Source organism: Arxiozyma heterogenica (genome assembly GCF_036370985.1).
Source record: "Arxiozyma heterogenica strain weizmannii chromosome Unknown scaffold_17, whole genome shotgun sequence".
NCBI classification, from domain to species: Eukaryota; Fungi; Ascomycota; class Saccharomycetes; order Saccharomycetales; family Saccharomycetaceae; genus Arxiozyma; species Arxiozyma heterogenica.
The window spans coordinates 156620-173478 of NW_027042670.1; the positions used below are offsets into that span (position 1 = coordinate 156620).

At 29.8% G+C, this 16859-nt stretch overlaps 7 protein-coding genes and 1 non-coding gene across 8 annotated transcripts, besides 1 other annotated feature; 2 read left to right on the forward strand and 6 right to left on the reverse strand.

Annotated features, from left to right (window-relative positions):
• Positions 1-54: 54 nt before the first annotated feature.
• CPA1 (carbamoyl-phosphate synthase (glutamine-hydrolyzing) CPA1) lies at positions 55-1275 on the reverse strand (the record flags this gene model as incomplete). Its single annotated transcript, XM_064858054.1, has 1 exon — positions 55-1275. One exon carries the CDS (start codon positions 1273-1275, stop codon positions 55-57), a length of 1221 nt encoding a protein of 406 aa, XP_064714761.1.
• A 124-nt stretch (positions 1276-1399) lies between these two features.
• Positions 1400-1477: a sequence feature (Short protein (PWA37_001424, KAK5960905.1) was converted to a misc_feature.).
• A 1000-nt stretch (positions 1478-2477) lies between these two features.
• Positions 2478-3749, reverse strand: RAX1 (Rax1p; the record flags this gene model as incomplete). The annotated part of the gene is made up of 1 exon (XM_064858055.1): positions 2478-3749. One exon carries the CDS (start codon positions 3747-3749, stop codon positions 2478-2480), a length of 1272 nt encoding a protein of 423 aa, XP_064714762.1.
• Positions 3750-4401: 652 nt separating this feature from the next.
• BUD7 (exomer complex subunit) lies at positions 4402-6618 on the reverse strand (the record flags this gene model as incomplete). The annotated part of the gene is made up of 1 exon (XM_064858056.1): positions 4402-6618. The coding sequence occupies one exon, from the start codon at positions 6616-6618 to the stop codon at positions 4402-4404; it is 2217 nt and encodes a 738-aa protein (XP_064714763.1).
• Positions 6619-7388: 770 nt separating this feature from the next.
• On the reverse strand, positions 7389-8765 carry MUM3 (Mum3p; the record flags this gene model as incomplete). The annotated part of the gene is made up of 1 exon (XM_064858057.1): positions 7389-8765. The coding sequence occupies one exon, from the start codon at positions 8763-8765 to the stop codon at positions 7389-7391; it is 1377 nt and encodes a 458-aa protein (XP_064714764.1).
• Positions 8766-10653: 1888 nt separating this feature from the next.
• Positions 10654-11307, forward strand: TIM18 (Tim18p; the record flags this gene model as incomplete). Its single annotated transcript, XM_064858058.1, has 1 exon — positions 10654-11307. The coding sequence occupies one exon, from the start codon at positions 10654-10656 to the stop codon at positions 11305-11307; it is 654 nt and encodes a 217-aa protein (XP_064714765.1).
• Positions 11308-11641: 334 nt separating this feature from the next.
• RNH1 (RNA-DNA hybrid ribonuclease) lies at positions 11642-12769 on the reverse strand (the record flags this gene model as incomplete). Its single annotated transcript, XM_064858059.1, has 1 exon — positions 11642-12769. The coding sequence occupies one exon, from the start codon at positions 12767-12769 to the stop codon at positions 11642-11644; it is 1128 nt and encodes a 375-aa protein (XP_064714766.1).
• Positions 12770-14545: 1776 nt separating this feature from the next.
• On the forward strand, positions 14546-14620 carry PWA37_001430. The gene has a single exon. It is a non-coding gene; the product is annotated as a tRNA-Asp (tRNA).
• Positions 14621-15413: 793 nt separating this feature from the next.
• AIR1 (TRAMP complex RNA-binding subunit) lies at positions 15414-16544 on the reverse strand (the record flags this gene model as incomplete). The annotated part of the gene is made up of 1 exon (XM_064858060.1): positions 15414-16544. The coding sequence occupies one exon, from the start codon at positions 16542-16544 to the stop codon at positions 15414-15416; it is 1131 nt and encodes a 376-aa protein (XP_064714767.1).
• Positions 16545-16859: the final 315 nt, after the last annotated feature.

Here is a 16859-nt window from a genome sequence, read left to right on the forward strand (position 1 = left end):
AAAAAGAAAGAAAGATATACCCATAAATATTTGTAAGATTTATTTTCACGAGTTTTAAACAAGGACTCTTTCCTTGGCTAAAGACTCATTGAATTGTTTAGATACGTCAGATAGCTTGTTGATTTGACTACTCTTTTTCTCCCTAATGGAGTCAACCCTCTTCTGTTTATATTCTTGAATATTTTCAAAAAATTTATCAAATAAAATATCTGTATCCAATGGGCCACCTTTAGCTTCAGGATGGAATTGAGTAGAGAAGATAGGTCTCTTTAAATGAATCATACCTTCGTTTGAATTGTCATTTAGATTGACAAAGTATGGTTTCCACTGATCAGCTGGTAAAGTGCTTGGGTCCACAGCATACCCGTGATTTTGAGAGGTAATATGACATTGACCAGTAGTTAGGTCCATTGCAGGAATGTTATGTGCTCTATTACCATATTTCATTTTCAAAGTCTTGGCACCAGAAGCCAACGCTAACAACTGATGGCCAAGACAGATACCAAAGATTGGCATATCGTACAAAGTTGCATCCTTTAGTAAAACTTTCAAATTAGAGATTGTGTCAGTACACATTTGTGGGTTTCCTGGACCATTAGATAAAAAGACACCGTCGAACTGTTGAGCAATGTCTTGAATTGGATAATCGAATGGAAAAACAGTCACATTTGCACCTCTTCTGACCAAGCATCTAATAATGTTTTCTTTAACCCCACAGTCGATCAAAGCAATATTGGCCGATGGGTTCTTGACGATGGCAGGAACATGGAATGGTTGTTTTGTAGTAACTTGTTTTACTAGATGAGTGTCCATTGGATCGAAGTATTCTAAAGGTTGTTTATCACCAATAGTGATTCTTGCCAAAGAGGAACCTTGTTCCCTTAAATACTGTACGACAGCACGAGTATCGACACCAGTGATGGCTGCCACACCTTCTCTTTGACACCAGTTAGCCAGGGACTCGACTGCAGTCCAATGTGAATACTGATAAGCATATTCAGCAACAACGATCCCAACTACATGAATATGTGGGGATTCAAAATATTTTAAAAGATTGAATTCATCACGAGCAGTCCCGGATGGAACACCATAATTGCCGATCAAAGGTTGTGTAAAGACTAAGATCTGACCACGATATGATGGATCTGTCATAGATTCTGGATAACCCACCAATGAAGTAGTGAAAACAGCTTCACCGGCAACACATTTGTCAGCACCAAAAGAAATACCTTCGAAAGTTGGACCGTTTTGAATGGAAAAAATTGCTTTAGACATCTTTCTGTTGTGTATTTACTGTTATGATTATATTTTAATTTTTATTTTCTTTTTTTTTGTTCTTAATTGGATTTGGTATGAGATTATTTGTGTTTGAAAAGGAAAAAAAGATTAGTTTTGCTCTTTAATGTGAACTAGTTTTCCAGATGTGATCAGATATATAGTCTTGACAGGTATATTGGGATAAAGATAACTTAAACATACAAGTTGGTTAAGTTAAACCGATTTTCAACAAATAAAAATAGGCAAATAATAATAAAGCAGCGAATATAGATATATATATATATTTGAGTGTATGAATATATATATCCAGATATGAGCGTGCAAAGGAACTAGGAAATATAAGCTTTTTTTATATCTTCTCTAAATGGTACAGTGGAATATATGTACTATACAAATAATACTAAACTGTAACTACTCAATAATTTTTTTAAACAAAGAATACAGTACTAAAAGAGAAGCAAGATGATGAGCCAGCTGGAAGAAAAAGAACATTAAGCTAACAACAAGAATATTAAATACATGCATATATATATATATAAAGATATTAATAGATGTTGCGTAGATAAGAGATAGAGAGTTGTATATATTTTTTCATACAAAAAGGTCGAGAAGTTGTCTGACTCGGTAAGAACAAAAAAAAAAGAAATTTTTTTTTGTAACTGTTTCTAAAGGAGAAAATAAAATAAAAAAAAAAAAACACAAAACTTGCACCTATTGTATAATTACAGTCACTATATTCCGATAACAATACCACAACACAAAGGAAACTTTGTCTTGCTATTGTTATCTCATCTGTTTTACCAAAACGCCTTTTGTATTACAAAGAAACAAAAAGAAAAAAAGAATAGAGAAAAAGACAAAACAACACAATAATTTTTTTTCTTTTTTTTCTGCGGGAAAATTAGTCACACAAAGGCAAAAAAGAAATGCTTGCTGTTTTTTTTTTTTAGTTTTTTTTTTTTTTTTGACTAAGCGGTTTGCCCCTTTCTGTTAAAAAAGTTAATAAATAGATGAAAAAAATGAAAAAAATGAAAAACCAAAACATCCATACATCCGAGAGTCACAATGAGGTCATCTCAAAAACAAAATGAGGGTTTGTGGTTTTTCTTCTTTTGTTTTCTTTTTTTGTTCTTGGGTTAATCAATCAATCAATTAATTAGAATATCTCTATATATGTAAATATTGTCATTTGTTCATTTTCAAAGTCTCTTGCCAGGCACACAGCTAAATATTACTGTAAAACAGGCTGTCCATACAAAGACTATCAATCCACACCAACAACCTCTTCTAACTAACAACTGTTTAATAAAGGGGTGTTTTATTGGAATCAATCTGTCCCTACCTCCAAGGAAGTGAAATATCCAAGGTACTCTTTCGTCATCCTTTTCATTTGTCTCTGCCACATAACCATTTGGACCATCACTACTATTGTACATTATCCTTTGAGTGACTCCAAAACAGGAGTATACTATATCTACTTGATATAACCCTGATACAATATAATACACACCAAATAGAAATGGAACCACCGTGGTGACTCTTATTGCTCTTGAATAATTCAAAAATATTAGTGTATATCCTATCCAGAACCCTATCCAAAGCCATATGAAACCTAAGGTTATCCTACTTAATTTCGTAAAATTAGAAAATGGACTCTTGCTGCCTGCATATTCTCTTCTTGGATATTTTTTCTCTACAGTATTATCTTCGTTCAAATTTCCATTTCTTGAACCTATCCTGCGGAATCTCCAATCCGATATCTCATCATGTAAATTGTGTAACGCTACTTGACTTAAAAACTTTGGGAAACAATCAATCTCCAAAAATTGATACGTTATGTCCTTTAACTCATGGAATATCTCCGGATCATATCCTTGGTTATCTATCACCGAGACTACTAATTCTTGTCTGAGCGAATCGGGAATGTTCGTCAGGTATCGTTCACTTGTCTTATCTGATTCTATATATGTTCGTACCAGATGAATAGCGTTGCTTAACAATTGTTTACTCGATATATACGGCGTCCCATTTTGCCCTGCAATACCTCTAGATTGAATAAATGCATCCATTAACCTAGGTAAATTGTTATCTGATATATTCAAACCTTCGTTCCTACCCCATTCTTCTAGCCACCTAGATACTTTGTTCCCATTTGTGTTCCCGTATGGAGTCTCTGGCTCATCACTCTCCATCAGTCTGTTCATTAATACACTCGTGGTAACAGACTGCGTACTTTCGTTTTCATTGTCTATAACCGATAAAGAACGTCGTACTATATTAATATAATCCTTACATAGCCTTGTGTGTGTCATTAAGTCAATCCAAAAATCTAAATAATTTATGGCATATGGGAATTGTGATAAGTACGTGTAAAATGTCCATAAGTCCACTGGGGAGCTAGTTTTTTGAATTAATACTTCGTATAACGTCGGCAATCTTTCTCTTTGGATCTCTTCAAAATTTTCATCCATGCTAAGTATGTGATTCTTTTGTACTTGATGTTTGATTATATCTGTTTTAATATATTTACATACTCATCTCTACTCAGAAAGAAAATTAGGTAGTCAACCAACAATAAAAATAAAGGAAAATAAAAGAAAATAAAAGAAGGAATAAAAAGCAAATAAGAGCTCGAAGCACCTCTAATTTTCTAGTTATAATACTATGTATTATACAATTATATGTATATATACTATCCAATATTTATCAATCTAATTGTCCCTTTTCTATTTTTATCATTGTTTATAGTCTCTTTTTTTACAATGTTTTCGCGTTTTCTTTGAACAGCAAACTTTTTTTTTCTGTAATATTTTTTATTTTTCTTTTTTCTCCTTGCAATCAAAATTGAATATTATTTGATTTATTTCATATGTGGCTACGCATTTCGGCCTAATTGGGTAAAGGCTGGTAGGCAACATTAGTTAAGGTCACTTTGACAAAATGGAGAAGATTACTACTAAATTGACTATACTTTTGTAAGAATAACGCACCAATATGACGGTCATTATGATAGTATCATTCTTATCCTCTTTAAATGTATTTATTTAACTATATCCCTTTTTACTTTAACAGATATATATATTTATATATTATATATTTATATATAGATTATTTTAGAAATATCTAATTATCGTAGTAGTTGTTTGTATACTTACTAAAGAATTCAAGTAAGTTGTTATTTACTAACCTCGAAACACTCTCAGGGTACTTGGCAGCAATTTCATTTGAAACTTTAGTAAGACCTAAATCCTCTATAACTACACCAGTACACATTATTAATTGTCTAGAGAATTCAACGTACCATCTATGGTTCCAGCAGCATATCTTAACAATCAAATCAATGATCTTTTGGTCTAATTCATTGATCTTGAGCATGATCTGACCTGATGTCATATTGCTATTAGATAAATTGGATAATTGTCTGATTCTATTTCTTTCATTGACATAATATTCTAATAATTTCTTGGCTGCCAAAGATGAAAATCTTTGTGATAGCCCTTTCTCAAAAGCTAATGCAGCTTCAGGTAAATGACCTAATCGTCTTGCACATAAACCATATAATTCCCACTCAAAAGTCAATTTATGATAACTAGAATTTTGTGCCTCAAAATATACTTGTTCACCTTGCCATAATGTATAAGTCTTCAAATCTTCGTATAGTAGCATGAACAAATTATCTAACCATCTTTCACACAGTCTCTTGGCTCGCAATAATGAACTTGAAATATCTGTTGATGATCCGGATTCAGATTTAATAGCAATGTTACTTTCATTGCGCCCACTAGCATTGTAAATATCCTCTGTAGAACTTTGATACTCATCTTCCATGACAAACAGCTTGGATCTAATCTTTAATAGATTCTCCCATCCAGTCAGTTGTACAATATCTGTTAATAATTTATATGCAAGTGGAAATGTGGCTTTTAAGCCCGATGCGGCTAAATTGATTAAAGCTGGATCGGCATTTTTATGTTCTTGTTGGATATCTTGTGGATTTAATGAAGTGACACCTTCTAACACCGCATCCATCGGTAAAGGTAAATGTAAAGATGAATCAGATTGAAATGGAACCACACGTTTCAATATATATTTTTCCTTTAACGAGACCATTGGACATGCATTTAAAGATAATAAAGAATTTTCAATATCATTTAATTTGATGTACGATTTGGATAATAAATACCAAGGTTCAAATTCACTTGGTGCACAATTTACTGCAGTTTGTGCTAACATATTTGCTAGTTTGAAATCCTTTTTAACATCAATTAAAAATTTCACTTGAACGCATAATAATTCTGATCTATAATCTAGTGGAAATAACGGACCAGCAGCATTAATTACATTATTTGGGATGTTTTCGATTTGCATTAATTGGTCGTGTAACAATTTCATAGCATCGATTTCATAATCATTGTCTAGAAGAACACGAATTAAGACAATGATAGCTTCGGGATATGTTTTCATCAAAGTTTCCAACATCTTACGACATTTATCTACTGAGTGTGTGATATTGACTAGTTCAATTAAAGTTTCTATCAAATAGTTGTTCGTTCTTGAAACATTAATCACTGTACAAGGGCCACCAAGCAATATACCATTTTCATAAACTAGAGGAAATAAGTCAATAAATAAATCTACCACTGAATAGATTTCACCAGAAGTCATAGGATTAACAATTAGAGTTTCCACGAGATTCTGTAACTCACCATCCTCATAATTATCTTTCATTAACATCATTGATCTTACTACGCCACTGATAAATGTCTCTGCCCATATTAGTTCACTTTCAGGAGAATTTGGTTTCACATGTAATTGCTCCCCATTAGCTTGTAAGATAAATAATTGGACGGTACCAGGAATATGTACAATAACATTCATATCACATTTTCTAAACGTGTTCCAAGTAGACAATGAAATTCTGGCAACTTGAAAGTTTTTCCTTTTACCAAACCAAACTTGGGGTTGTTCTACAATAATATCAGCAATTTGTTTTAGGAATATAGCAATGGAAGTGGGGTCAGATGTGTCACATCCTAAAGAGTAAAAAAATGTTCCCAATTCACCCTTTAGTTTATCGTGTAAATGCAGGTTATTTAACATATTATTTGGGTCCACTGTTTCAATTTCTGTGTTATTGTAATTATTTGTTACATTAGAAGAAGAAGTATTGTTATTAGTTGTAGAATTACTATTAGCCCCGCTTGAACTCATATATTTCACCATAGTTATTAAATCTGGTGGACCTAAATCTAAAAATTGAGACAATTTCTGTTTACGTTCATTTAAAGCATAACCAATGGCATCTTCTTTTACCTCTGGGATGGAGGTTTGAGTGATCATATTGTATTGTTATGTACAAAGTGATAGTGATATGTAGTGGTTAGGAAGTCGTGAAAAAAAATATTAATATTGTTAAATTAAAGATATTTTATTTGTTTAAACTGAAAGTTTGAAATAGTTTCTATCTTACAAATAGTATATGCAGTTTTGAACCAATAAGGAAACAATATATGAGGAAACTATTCCTGGCGTTAGAGATTCTTTTTTTCAACTAAATCTGTTAAACTCTTTTATGATATATCTTAGAGAGTGACAAAATAAAAATAAAGAAATTAATGAAATTTTTAAAGGTCCAGTAACCAAAATAAATTGAACTTTTGAGTAAATTAAATTATTTGCTGAGAAAATGGATGAAGGATCATTTACTCTTTGTTTGATAGATCAAAGATTGTTTGATTTCTGTTAGTTATAGATTTTCTGTTTTTCTTTCGAGAATAATAATTATAATAATAACAAATACAGCGATTATTGGAAAAAAGAAAAAAAAAGAAAAAAACAGATAAATCAAAAATAAAAACACAAGCAAAGGGACATACAATATATCGTTTTATACGTTACAAAAGGTAGAAGAAATGGAATATAATGTTGAAATATGTATTAGAGAATCCATGAATAAGTGATAGTTTTCATCCTCTTTTCAGTTGAGTCTGTTTATTAAGTTACAATTTTGTGTTTACTTAGTTTAAATAAAATAGACATTGGTAGTTCTGTATAGATAGAGATATATATGTGTGTGTGCATGTATTTTATTATATATATTTGTTTTTTAGTTATTCGACAGTGATATTGGAGTGTAAGCTGTTAATTAAACTATCTTTTCTTATCCATTGCATTTCTAGCCATTTTTCTAATTTTTTCTCTTTCAATGATAGTAAAGTTGCAATTGGATGTCTTTTAATATCAATGATAATGATAACAGGGGAAGTATTATTCTTTTCTATATCAAATCTACATTGAAAAATTTTGAAAAATGAGGGATTGATCTCTTGGATCTGTATTCCATTAATGGTCTTTAAATTTCCAGTGTCATGATTATGGCCTTTTGTAACTAATATCGGTGAATAATACACTATCGTCACATCATATAAAAATTTGTTAAATAAGATTGATTTTTTTTCCTTTTGTGTAGAAACAAGTGAGTTACTCAATTCTAATATTTGCTTCTTTTTCTTTAATTGATTGTTGTTGGCATTCCTGACTTTTTGCTCTTGCCAATTCGGATTTCTGTTCGACAAAGATGGAAGACAAATCACATCTTTAAAGGATTTCAATATGTTGATAAATTGGTTAAATCTAGGTGATAATACATTATAGTATTTATTAACAAAAGGATAATACACGTGATTTAATTTTCTCTGAATCATGGCTAATTCTGTGGTGAGTATATTAACTTCTGGGAATAAAAGGAACACATTCTCTCCATTTGCTTGAATAAACTGTTTTATATTTTTAGAATCCATAGTAATATTTTCATCTTTTAACAATATATTCTTGAAGAATTTTCTCGTTGGTATTTGGAAAACGGTGCCCCATGAGAGAAATGAGAAGTGAATGTTATTGGTTGTTTGATTATTTTCCCAAAGTAAGAAAAATGTTTCTATGAAAGTGTCAGATTCCTTGAGTGGGCCGGAACTATATAGTGTGATATAAGCAATTAACAAATAGTCGTTTATTGATCTGTGATTACTTAAAATTAGTGTTGTTAATAAAGATTCTCCACAAAACAATAGCAATTCCTCGCTTTCTCCAGTAAAGAAAATATCAATATTGTTGTTTTCAATAAAGCATATTTTTATCAATATGACATGAACCATAATTGGCAACACAATTTTCATTTTAGTCAAAAACGGTAATATATCGTTATTTAATGTATTTTCAAACAAGACCAAAAAGTTAGTCAAACTGTTTCCTAGTATTGGTATAAAATTGAGAATTTTTTTCATTCGATAGACATTTTTAATATACACTCTTGAATTTTGAATTGATTTGAGTACAAAACTAGAGGCTTTTACAAATAGTGTTGTTTTAATTAAACATAGAAGAAAAATCAGATGATATAGTGCAGTTATCCATTTGGATATATTCCATTTAGGGAACTTAAAATCTTCACCTATTAAATATACTGTAAAAAAATCTAAAGCGCCCATCTAAGACTAATTCTTGCTGACAGACAATTATTGAAAAAGTATTTTTTTTTGCCTATTTTATATATAATTCTCTTCACAAATTTAGCAGGTCTTTTCTTTCGTTTGTAAGAACACATGTTGTCCAAAAGAATCTATATTTTTGTTGTTGTTTTTCTTTGCTTGAATATTAATATATTTTGTGACACATCTCGTCACTTCTCTAATATTCAAAAAAATAAAATCGTTTTTTCTGATTTACAGAAGCAAAAAGGTAAAAATAAATAAATAATTTTTTATGAATTTTCTTTTTTTTTAATTTTTTTCTGAATAATAGACTTGATGATTGAATAAACAAACTATATAAGGATATATAGTTAAATCATGTCCAACAGTATAGTACTGTCCTAAACTGCATTATTTATCAAGTTTAAGCTGTGTTAATTTTTCTTGCCCAATTCATAGTTTTTTTTATCCCATTAGGAGCTTCAAGAAGGGTATTTGTCATCAGCAAATTATTATAATGCCTTTGAAATTATAAATGATTCAAACATGACATTATTTTAGATTTCATATCTTTATGACATTTTGTAACTCTTTAAGCATACTGCGAAAGTAAAACTGCGTAATTTTTCATATTTTGTGCTTAAACAGGTTCTAGTTGACACATACTGTCGTTCAAATATAAAGAAACTAGGTTTTGCAAAAGAAAAAAAAAACTAAACTTTTTCAGGTTTGTTATATTTTATCATTTTAATCAATATTTATGAAAAGACATGTAAAACAAGCCCATATGAATAATATGCAAGGGATTACCTTAAGTAGTATACTAAAATATGGATATTAATTATATATAAATACTTACAAATTATACAATCGGTTGATTCCAACTATTAAATAGATTAAGGCTAGTTATTCGTGTTATTCTTCCTTTGATTAAACATATTAGATAGAATACGAATGTTAATGCTTATAGTTGCCTCTGACACTATTTCTTAATAATCAAGGGTCCCTTAAGTAAACTTCTTAGTAATTTGCCATCAATGTTCATCCGATGAGTGTTTGTTCGTTCAAATACACTCACAACTTTGAGCCCAGCGTTTCAGTTGTTCCAAGTTCTTCGCCTCAACATTTGGCGTTATTTGCAGAATACATATTTCGGGATATCCAATTAAGATTACTTACATAATACATATTTGGTTCTTCGACCCTAACTTGTAAAGGCTTTGCATGCTCAAAGTCATACTTCTATTTCATAATAACTTTCATTGAGAAAAAAGGAGAGAGAATAAGAAAGAAAGAATCTATTTGATTTCAAGCTCTGTTTTCTTTCACGGAAAAGGGTAAAATTAATTGCATTAGGATTGTATACAAACAGAAAAAGTAGTATTTTAAGATTGTATTTCAAAGCTATCTAAAATACCAAATTCTCTCAAAAGAAAGCTATTTAAACCACATATATATATATATATGTATATGTATATATATATAATCTTAAGCATTAACTACTGATTATTTATGTCATCTTAATCCTTTTTTGTTCTAAAGAAAATCCTGTCAAATAAATTATTTTTTCCAATGTATAAATGTATTACACAAAGTTTCTCGGGGCCCATTCCGCGGAAGTGACTTGATTTTGAAAAATGATTCAAACAACAAAAATTTTGGGCATCAATTTTGTTTTTTTTTATTGATGGGCAAAAAATGGCACTTTAAAAAAAAAAAAAGCAAAAAAAAAAACAAAAAATCAAAAATGGAAAACTAAAAAATAAACTAGATCTTGAATAAATAAATAGAAAGGTTTAATATAGTGTATAAGTATGTCTATCAGATCACGTGGGTTTCTAGCTGTTTTTGTAGTTAAGATAGTAAAAAATAGCCAATTGCCTTTGCATACCTACCAAAATATATTATGTTTCAAGTAGTCAAGTATTCTATTTTAAAGAATGGCCTAGAAGTTAGTAGAACTTCTCTAACTAGGGCTCTTATACATCAAAATATTATACTAAAATCATCGACAACAAAGCTGCTTCCATTTGGGTATACTTTAAAAAGATATCAGTCCCAGTTGTCTCAACTTAAAAATGACACTAAACATATAGCGTCAACAGACACTAAGCGTTCTGAGATAAATAAATGTCAGAATGAAAATATAGAAAATGTTACCATAAAGGATAAGAAATATAGACCACCTGTTGATTTGGCATTTAACGGATCTTACCAAGAAGATTATCAAAGAATAATTAGATACACTTTGATTCCACTTTCACTTGTACCGTTTTATACCTCGTATGCTGGAATTACCTTACACCCAATTTTTGATATAACTTTATCATCTTTATGCTTATGGTATCTTCACTATGGATTTGCTGGTTTAATCATCAATAAAATACCAAAGGAGAAATATTCAAAGACACATAAGGTATCGATGTGGTCCTTATATACAGCGACATTTTTAAGTTTGTGTGGGCTTTACCAATTAGAGACAGAAAATAATGGTATGGTCAATTTAATAACTAGAATTTGGAATGATGATGAAAGTCATATCTACATTTTTGGAAAATGAGTAGTGGTGATAATAACAATATAACAATATAATAACAATAAGTAATGTATAAATATTGGGGGGGATGATGTTTTTTTTTTCTTTTTTGTAAATAGTATATTGCATGGAATAGAAGGACTGATATGTCATCTATATTAAAATTGTGAAAAGTGATTTAACAACATATGCTATTGGATGCAGATAGTGGAGAAGGTTATAGACACATAAACATGCACACACACATATATATATCTATATATAATCATATTAATAATTGTATAGATAATAGTGAATTAGATAATTATTTTATTTGACTATAAATTCGCATGTTTTCTTCCTTTATTATTTGTATTTTTCAATAGTCCTTGGCAGCACCTCTTCTAGCCAATTCATCGGCCATATCGTTACCCACATGGCCTGAATGTCCCTTCACCCATTCAACAGAGAAATTGCCATGGTTAGTAAAGGAGTCTTTATTAATTTCATAATATTTCTTAATCCTAACGTACTTTTTGATCATTGGTACAATTAAATCAGCATTACACAAATTCTGTAATTCAGTTTCTGAATAACTACCATACCTATCATTTAACAATTTAGCAACATATTCTGAATCTGTTATAATCTTATAATTAACTTTATTTTCATTGTTGTTTAAATTAAACCATATTTTATCTAAGGCACTTGATACAGCTTCGATTTCACCTCTGTTATTAGTTTGAGGTCCAGATTTTAATCTTTCAGATATATTATACTGTGGTTCACTTTCAAAATATGCAGCGTAACCAGCACGGGCGTTTAACGAACCATTATTTAAAGATGACCCGTCACAATATACGTTACATTGTTTATCATATTTTTTTGTTTTGTTCAAAGCATATTTTTTTTTAAAATCAGATTCACTATAACCAATCAAGTTAAAATCAATATTTGGGTTCACTTCGCCTTTAATAAATCTATTTGCATCCTCTAAAGATTCAAATTTTTTAAAAGTCATACCCTTTTGGTGGTGAACATAGCCTTTACAATCCTTCCAATTGTTAAAAACTTTACTCAGTAATCTTGGGTTGGAACTTCTCACTGCATAATAGTTTTTACTGTTATTATTACCATGTTTATTACTGTTTGAACTTGGTGTTATAATGGAGGTCGGTATGGGTATGTAGTTGGTATGTGAATTATGTGTTGGTTTGTTAACTCTTTGTGTTTTTTTATACGCAGTATTCCTTGACTTAATGTTTGGCTTACTTGATGAATTCTCATAATTGTAAGTATCAGCATTACCAGAAGAATCAGAAATACAGTTACCATTTGAACTATAACCACTTGAACCATTGGCAAATTCCTGCGCTGCAACCAATGTATCGAATTTTTTATAGATTGAGCCACTGTAACCAAAAATTTGATCACGGCATGAGTTCCAGTCACTGTAGACACCGCGATTTCTTCCCTTCTGTACGGCGTAATAATATTTTTTGGCCATATTTAGTATTAGTTTGTTCACGATTCTCGTTTTGGTAATTTTGCTAAAAACTAGTTAAGGTGACATGGTTTTGTAGAGTGCTGATATTAGTCTTCTTCAATATAGAGATTTGCCTATTTAGCATAGCTATTTTTGCATAACAAGATGTATTTGTATCTTGAATATTGAAAGATGGGAATTGATTTGCAAAATTATTATTTTACTTTGAAATTTTTGACAAACAGAAAAAAAGCAAAGCATGTTTTTTCTGTGAGTAGAAAATGATGAAATTGTATATTGTCCATAAGATCATTTGATACTGAAATGATTTTTTCATAAAAACAAAATATTTTTTTTGGGAAATTGCATTTAAAGTTCACTCATATTTTACTGTGGTGTATATAAGAATTGAGGTTCAAAATAAGTTCCTTTCAAATATTATTAATAGAAAATAATTCATGAGCATTTTTTTTTATTTATTAAATATAGTGACGAGGCTGCTTTTTCATTCGCATTTTCTGTTAATTACGAAAAATTTAATCCATTTCAATATTAGATTATGAAAGAATAAGACTGGAAATAATATATAACTGTTGGAAAATGAGAGTTTATTACTGTCATTTTCATAAGAATTATTTTTAATTAGTTTTTCTATATATTATGTGGTGTACGGATGTACATAATATCAGGAAAACATTTTAATTGTCACCAAATATGTCTTTCGAAGATTTGAAAAGAAATGAAAAACTTTAAAAGAAAACTTAAAGTAAATAAAAGAATGTATACTGAATACACTATATAATAAATATGTACAGGTATTTAATACAAAAACATAACAAGTATCTATAACTTAATGATGTCTATCATTACCATGGACGCAGAAGGCTCCAAATTCCAACAATAACTGTTATTTTTAAAAAGAACATTTAATATACGGGTTGTATATTTTATGTAAAAAGATATTCTTAATGAAACCTTTTGTAGTATCATTTTATAAACTGTCGTTTAATACTTTTAGTACTAGTGGATTGTGTAGGCCTATTTTTGTATTGAGGTAGCATTTTATATTCATAACTAATATTAATAATCGACCAAGTATCAAATATATCTAAAATTAGGAATGATAATGGCTAATTTAAATAAACAATTAAATAAATAAACCGTTGGAATGTAAGAGTTTTATCACTATCTTTTCCAAAAAAGTTAGTTTTAATTTGGTGTTCTTGTATGCAATTCCCTATATAAATTCACAATAATATTCTGAGAACATTTTATTTTTTTAGCAAAAAGAGTTCTAGTAAAATTCGAGGGAGAAAAACAGTGTTAATAGAAGTGTTGAAAGCAATAAGAAAAATTATACTTGACAGAAAATCAATGATAAGCATGTATGTTCAAAAGGAAAAAAATAAAATATGTCTTTATAAATGAGTTACGCTATTTGTAGATAGCTAATTTGAGGAGTTTTATTGAAGAATAAGATATCATAACCGTGGAAATTACATAAGATTCAAGTCGAATCTAGAATTACCTATTGTTATTACTATGTAGCCCATTTACTATCACTTATCTCAATATTTATGCTGTTTTCTACAGTAATCTATGGTCCTAAATATTCTGTAGGGTTCACCCAAATTATTACACTTAATAAATTATGGCATAGATTACTAATCCATTAAGACATCAGATTGAATAGTTGATCAAGTCAGAAACACATAAAAGGATATAGTCTTCTGAAGAATCTTATGTAATCTTGGCAGTGATGATTCATCTATTATACCAGGGAGTTAGGTAGTTAGTTTCCGTGATAGTTTAATGGTTAGAATGGACGCTTGTCGCGTGTCAGATCGGGGTTCAATTCCCCGTCGCGGAGTCTTTTTATAAAATATAATATAATAGATAAGGATATATCACGAGAGATATTTTCTTCTAGAACACCAAAAAAGATGGACACTTTTTAGTTAGTTGTCATGTACATGATATATAAACTACCCTCTGGACAAGGAATAAACTAACATACAGAGATATGCAGATACTTATGTTTCTGTAAGCAGGAGAAAGAAGAAAAACAAGAATGTCATCGTCGACTTAACAATTCCAAGCTCGTTTATAGTGATATTAGGATTTCACATGTCACATATAAGGTATTATTATACCTGAAGAGTAAAAAAGTTGGTTAGTTGTTGCTGATATATTAAATGAATAACATATTAGTTTAGAGAAGATATAATGAGTTTTTAACAATTCAAATAAGTTTTGGAGATGTTTGACATTATAATATAAAAAGAAAACGATGATAAGTAAGCTGCTTCCTTCTTTTTGTTTCTTTTTTTCAAATCGTGACCACTTAAATAAATATTTATTAATACAGTTTCAAATTAAATTACGTAGATAAATGGATATAAACATATGTGTTGATTTCCAAGTAGTTTCTTAAATATCTTCCTAATTATTCTTTATATTTTATAGTCTTATGTAAAGACAACACAGATTATTTCTCAAAAGAATTGAGTATGTAAAGTATTAAAAATAATCACAAATGTCGATAGGAGTTAGTTAGCATAAGATTTATTAGCTGTAATATGAATTATGGGTAATATTGGTCATGCCATGAATCAAGTGATAATATTAATAGCGATATATATCTATATATATATTGTTAATGATACTATCTTCTTATCGTACCACTTCTAAAAGGTTTAAATGAGTTATAATTTTTATAATTTGCCGGTTTATAATTTCTGCTTCTATTATTATTATTATTCATACTGATATTGCTACTATTTCCATTATATCGGCTATTCTGCATGTTATTCAAGACATTATTCGGACTATATCTGTTTGAACGTGGAAAATCTAATGGATGATTATTTGTATTAAAGCTATTATTACTGTTGTTGTTGTAACGGCTAGTTTTATTAGAAACTGGTCCATTATCTCTGCTTGATCTTTTCCTTTGTTTGCTATTATTACTATTACTGTTATTATTATTACTGTAATAAGATTCATCAATTTCGTAATCATTAAAATCAAAATGGTTATTATTATTGCTGTTTTGTTTTAATCCATTAACATAATTATAATATGATCTTTTTAATTTACTTGGTAAATTATCGCCAGAGAACGCACTACCATCATCATTGGGAACTCTAGAAGACCTTTTATTATGACAATCATCTCCGAAATGACCTTGAGAACCACAATTGTAACAAAATATTTTATCAAACGGAATTTTTTTTAGTAAACTAGTGCCGGTCTTTTTATTCTCATCCCTTATTAAATAGACTCTCCATATGCTCGGGCATCGCTCTCTTGAATGTTTTTTACTGTTACAAAGTGTGCAATAGACTCTTTTCCATTTATGTGGACATTGGGATCTATAGTGACCATTTTCATTACAATTAGCGCATTTAATGGCCTTTGGACAATGTTTAGAATAATGATCATCCATGGCACCACAATAGGTACATATGACATGGGGACAATTTTTCTTTAAATGACCTCTTTGTGAACAATTACTACACTTGGGTACAGCTTCTTTAATTCCATCTTCTTCATCATCCACTACACCGAAGTATCTACCTTGACCACGTAAAGTTCGTAATGATTCTGGATCCTCGTCTACTTCTTCTATAGTTGGTGCGATAATTTTCCTTTTGGAATCACTTGAATCCTCATCCTCAGTGGTACTATTTTCATTGAGTTTATCATTTTTTTGCTCGTCAGTTTCACTAATATTCGTTATTACGTAAGGAAGAGTGTTATCCATAACCTCAACTTCTGATAATAGAGATGACATATAGTTACTATTATTATTAGTAGCAGTAGTAATGTTGGTGGTATATTCCAATTGCTTTAAAATATTAATATTTTTTTTTTTAAAAAAAAAAAAGAGAAAACAAAGAATAATGTTTTATAATATTAACAATAGTTATTGAATATTATATGTATGCGATGAGGCAAAGTGATAAATATAGTCGCTTTTTTTTTGTTTGTAGAAAATTAGATGCAAGAAACAAACCCATTCACCTTGTAGATTTTTATCTATAAAGATACATATAAGTATATACGTGCATCTGCTGTTTATGGCACGAAACGATAGTAATATGAATGG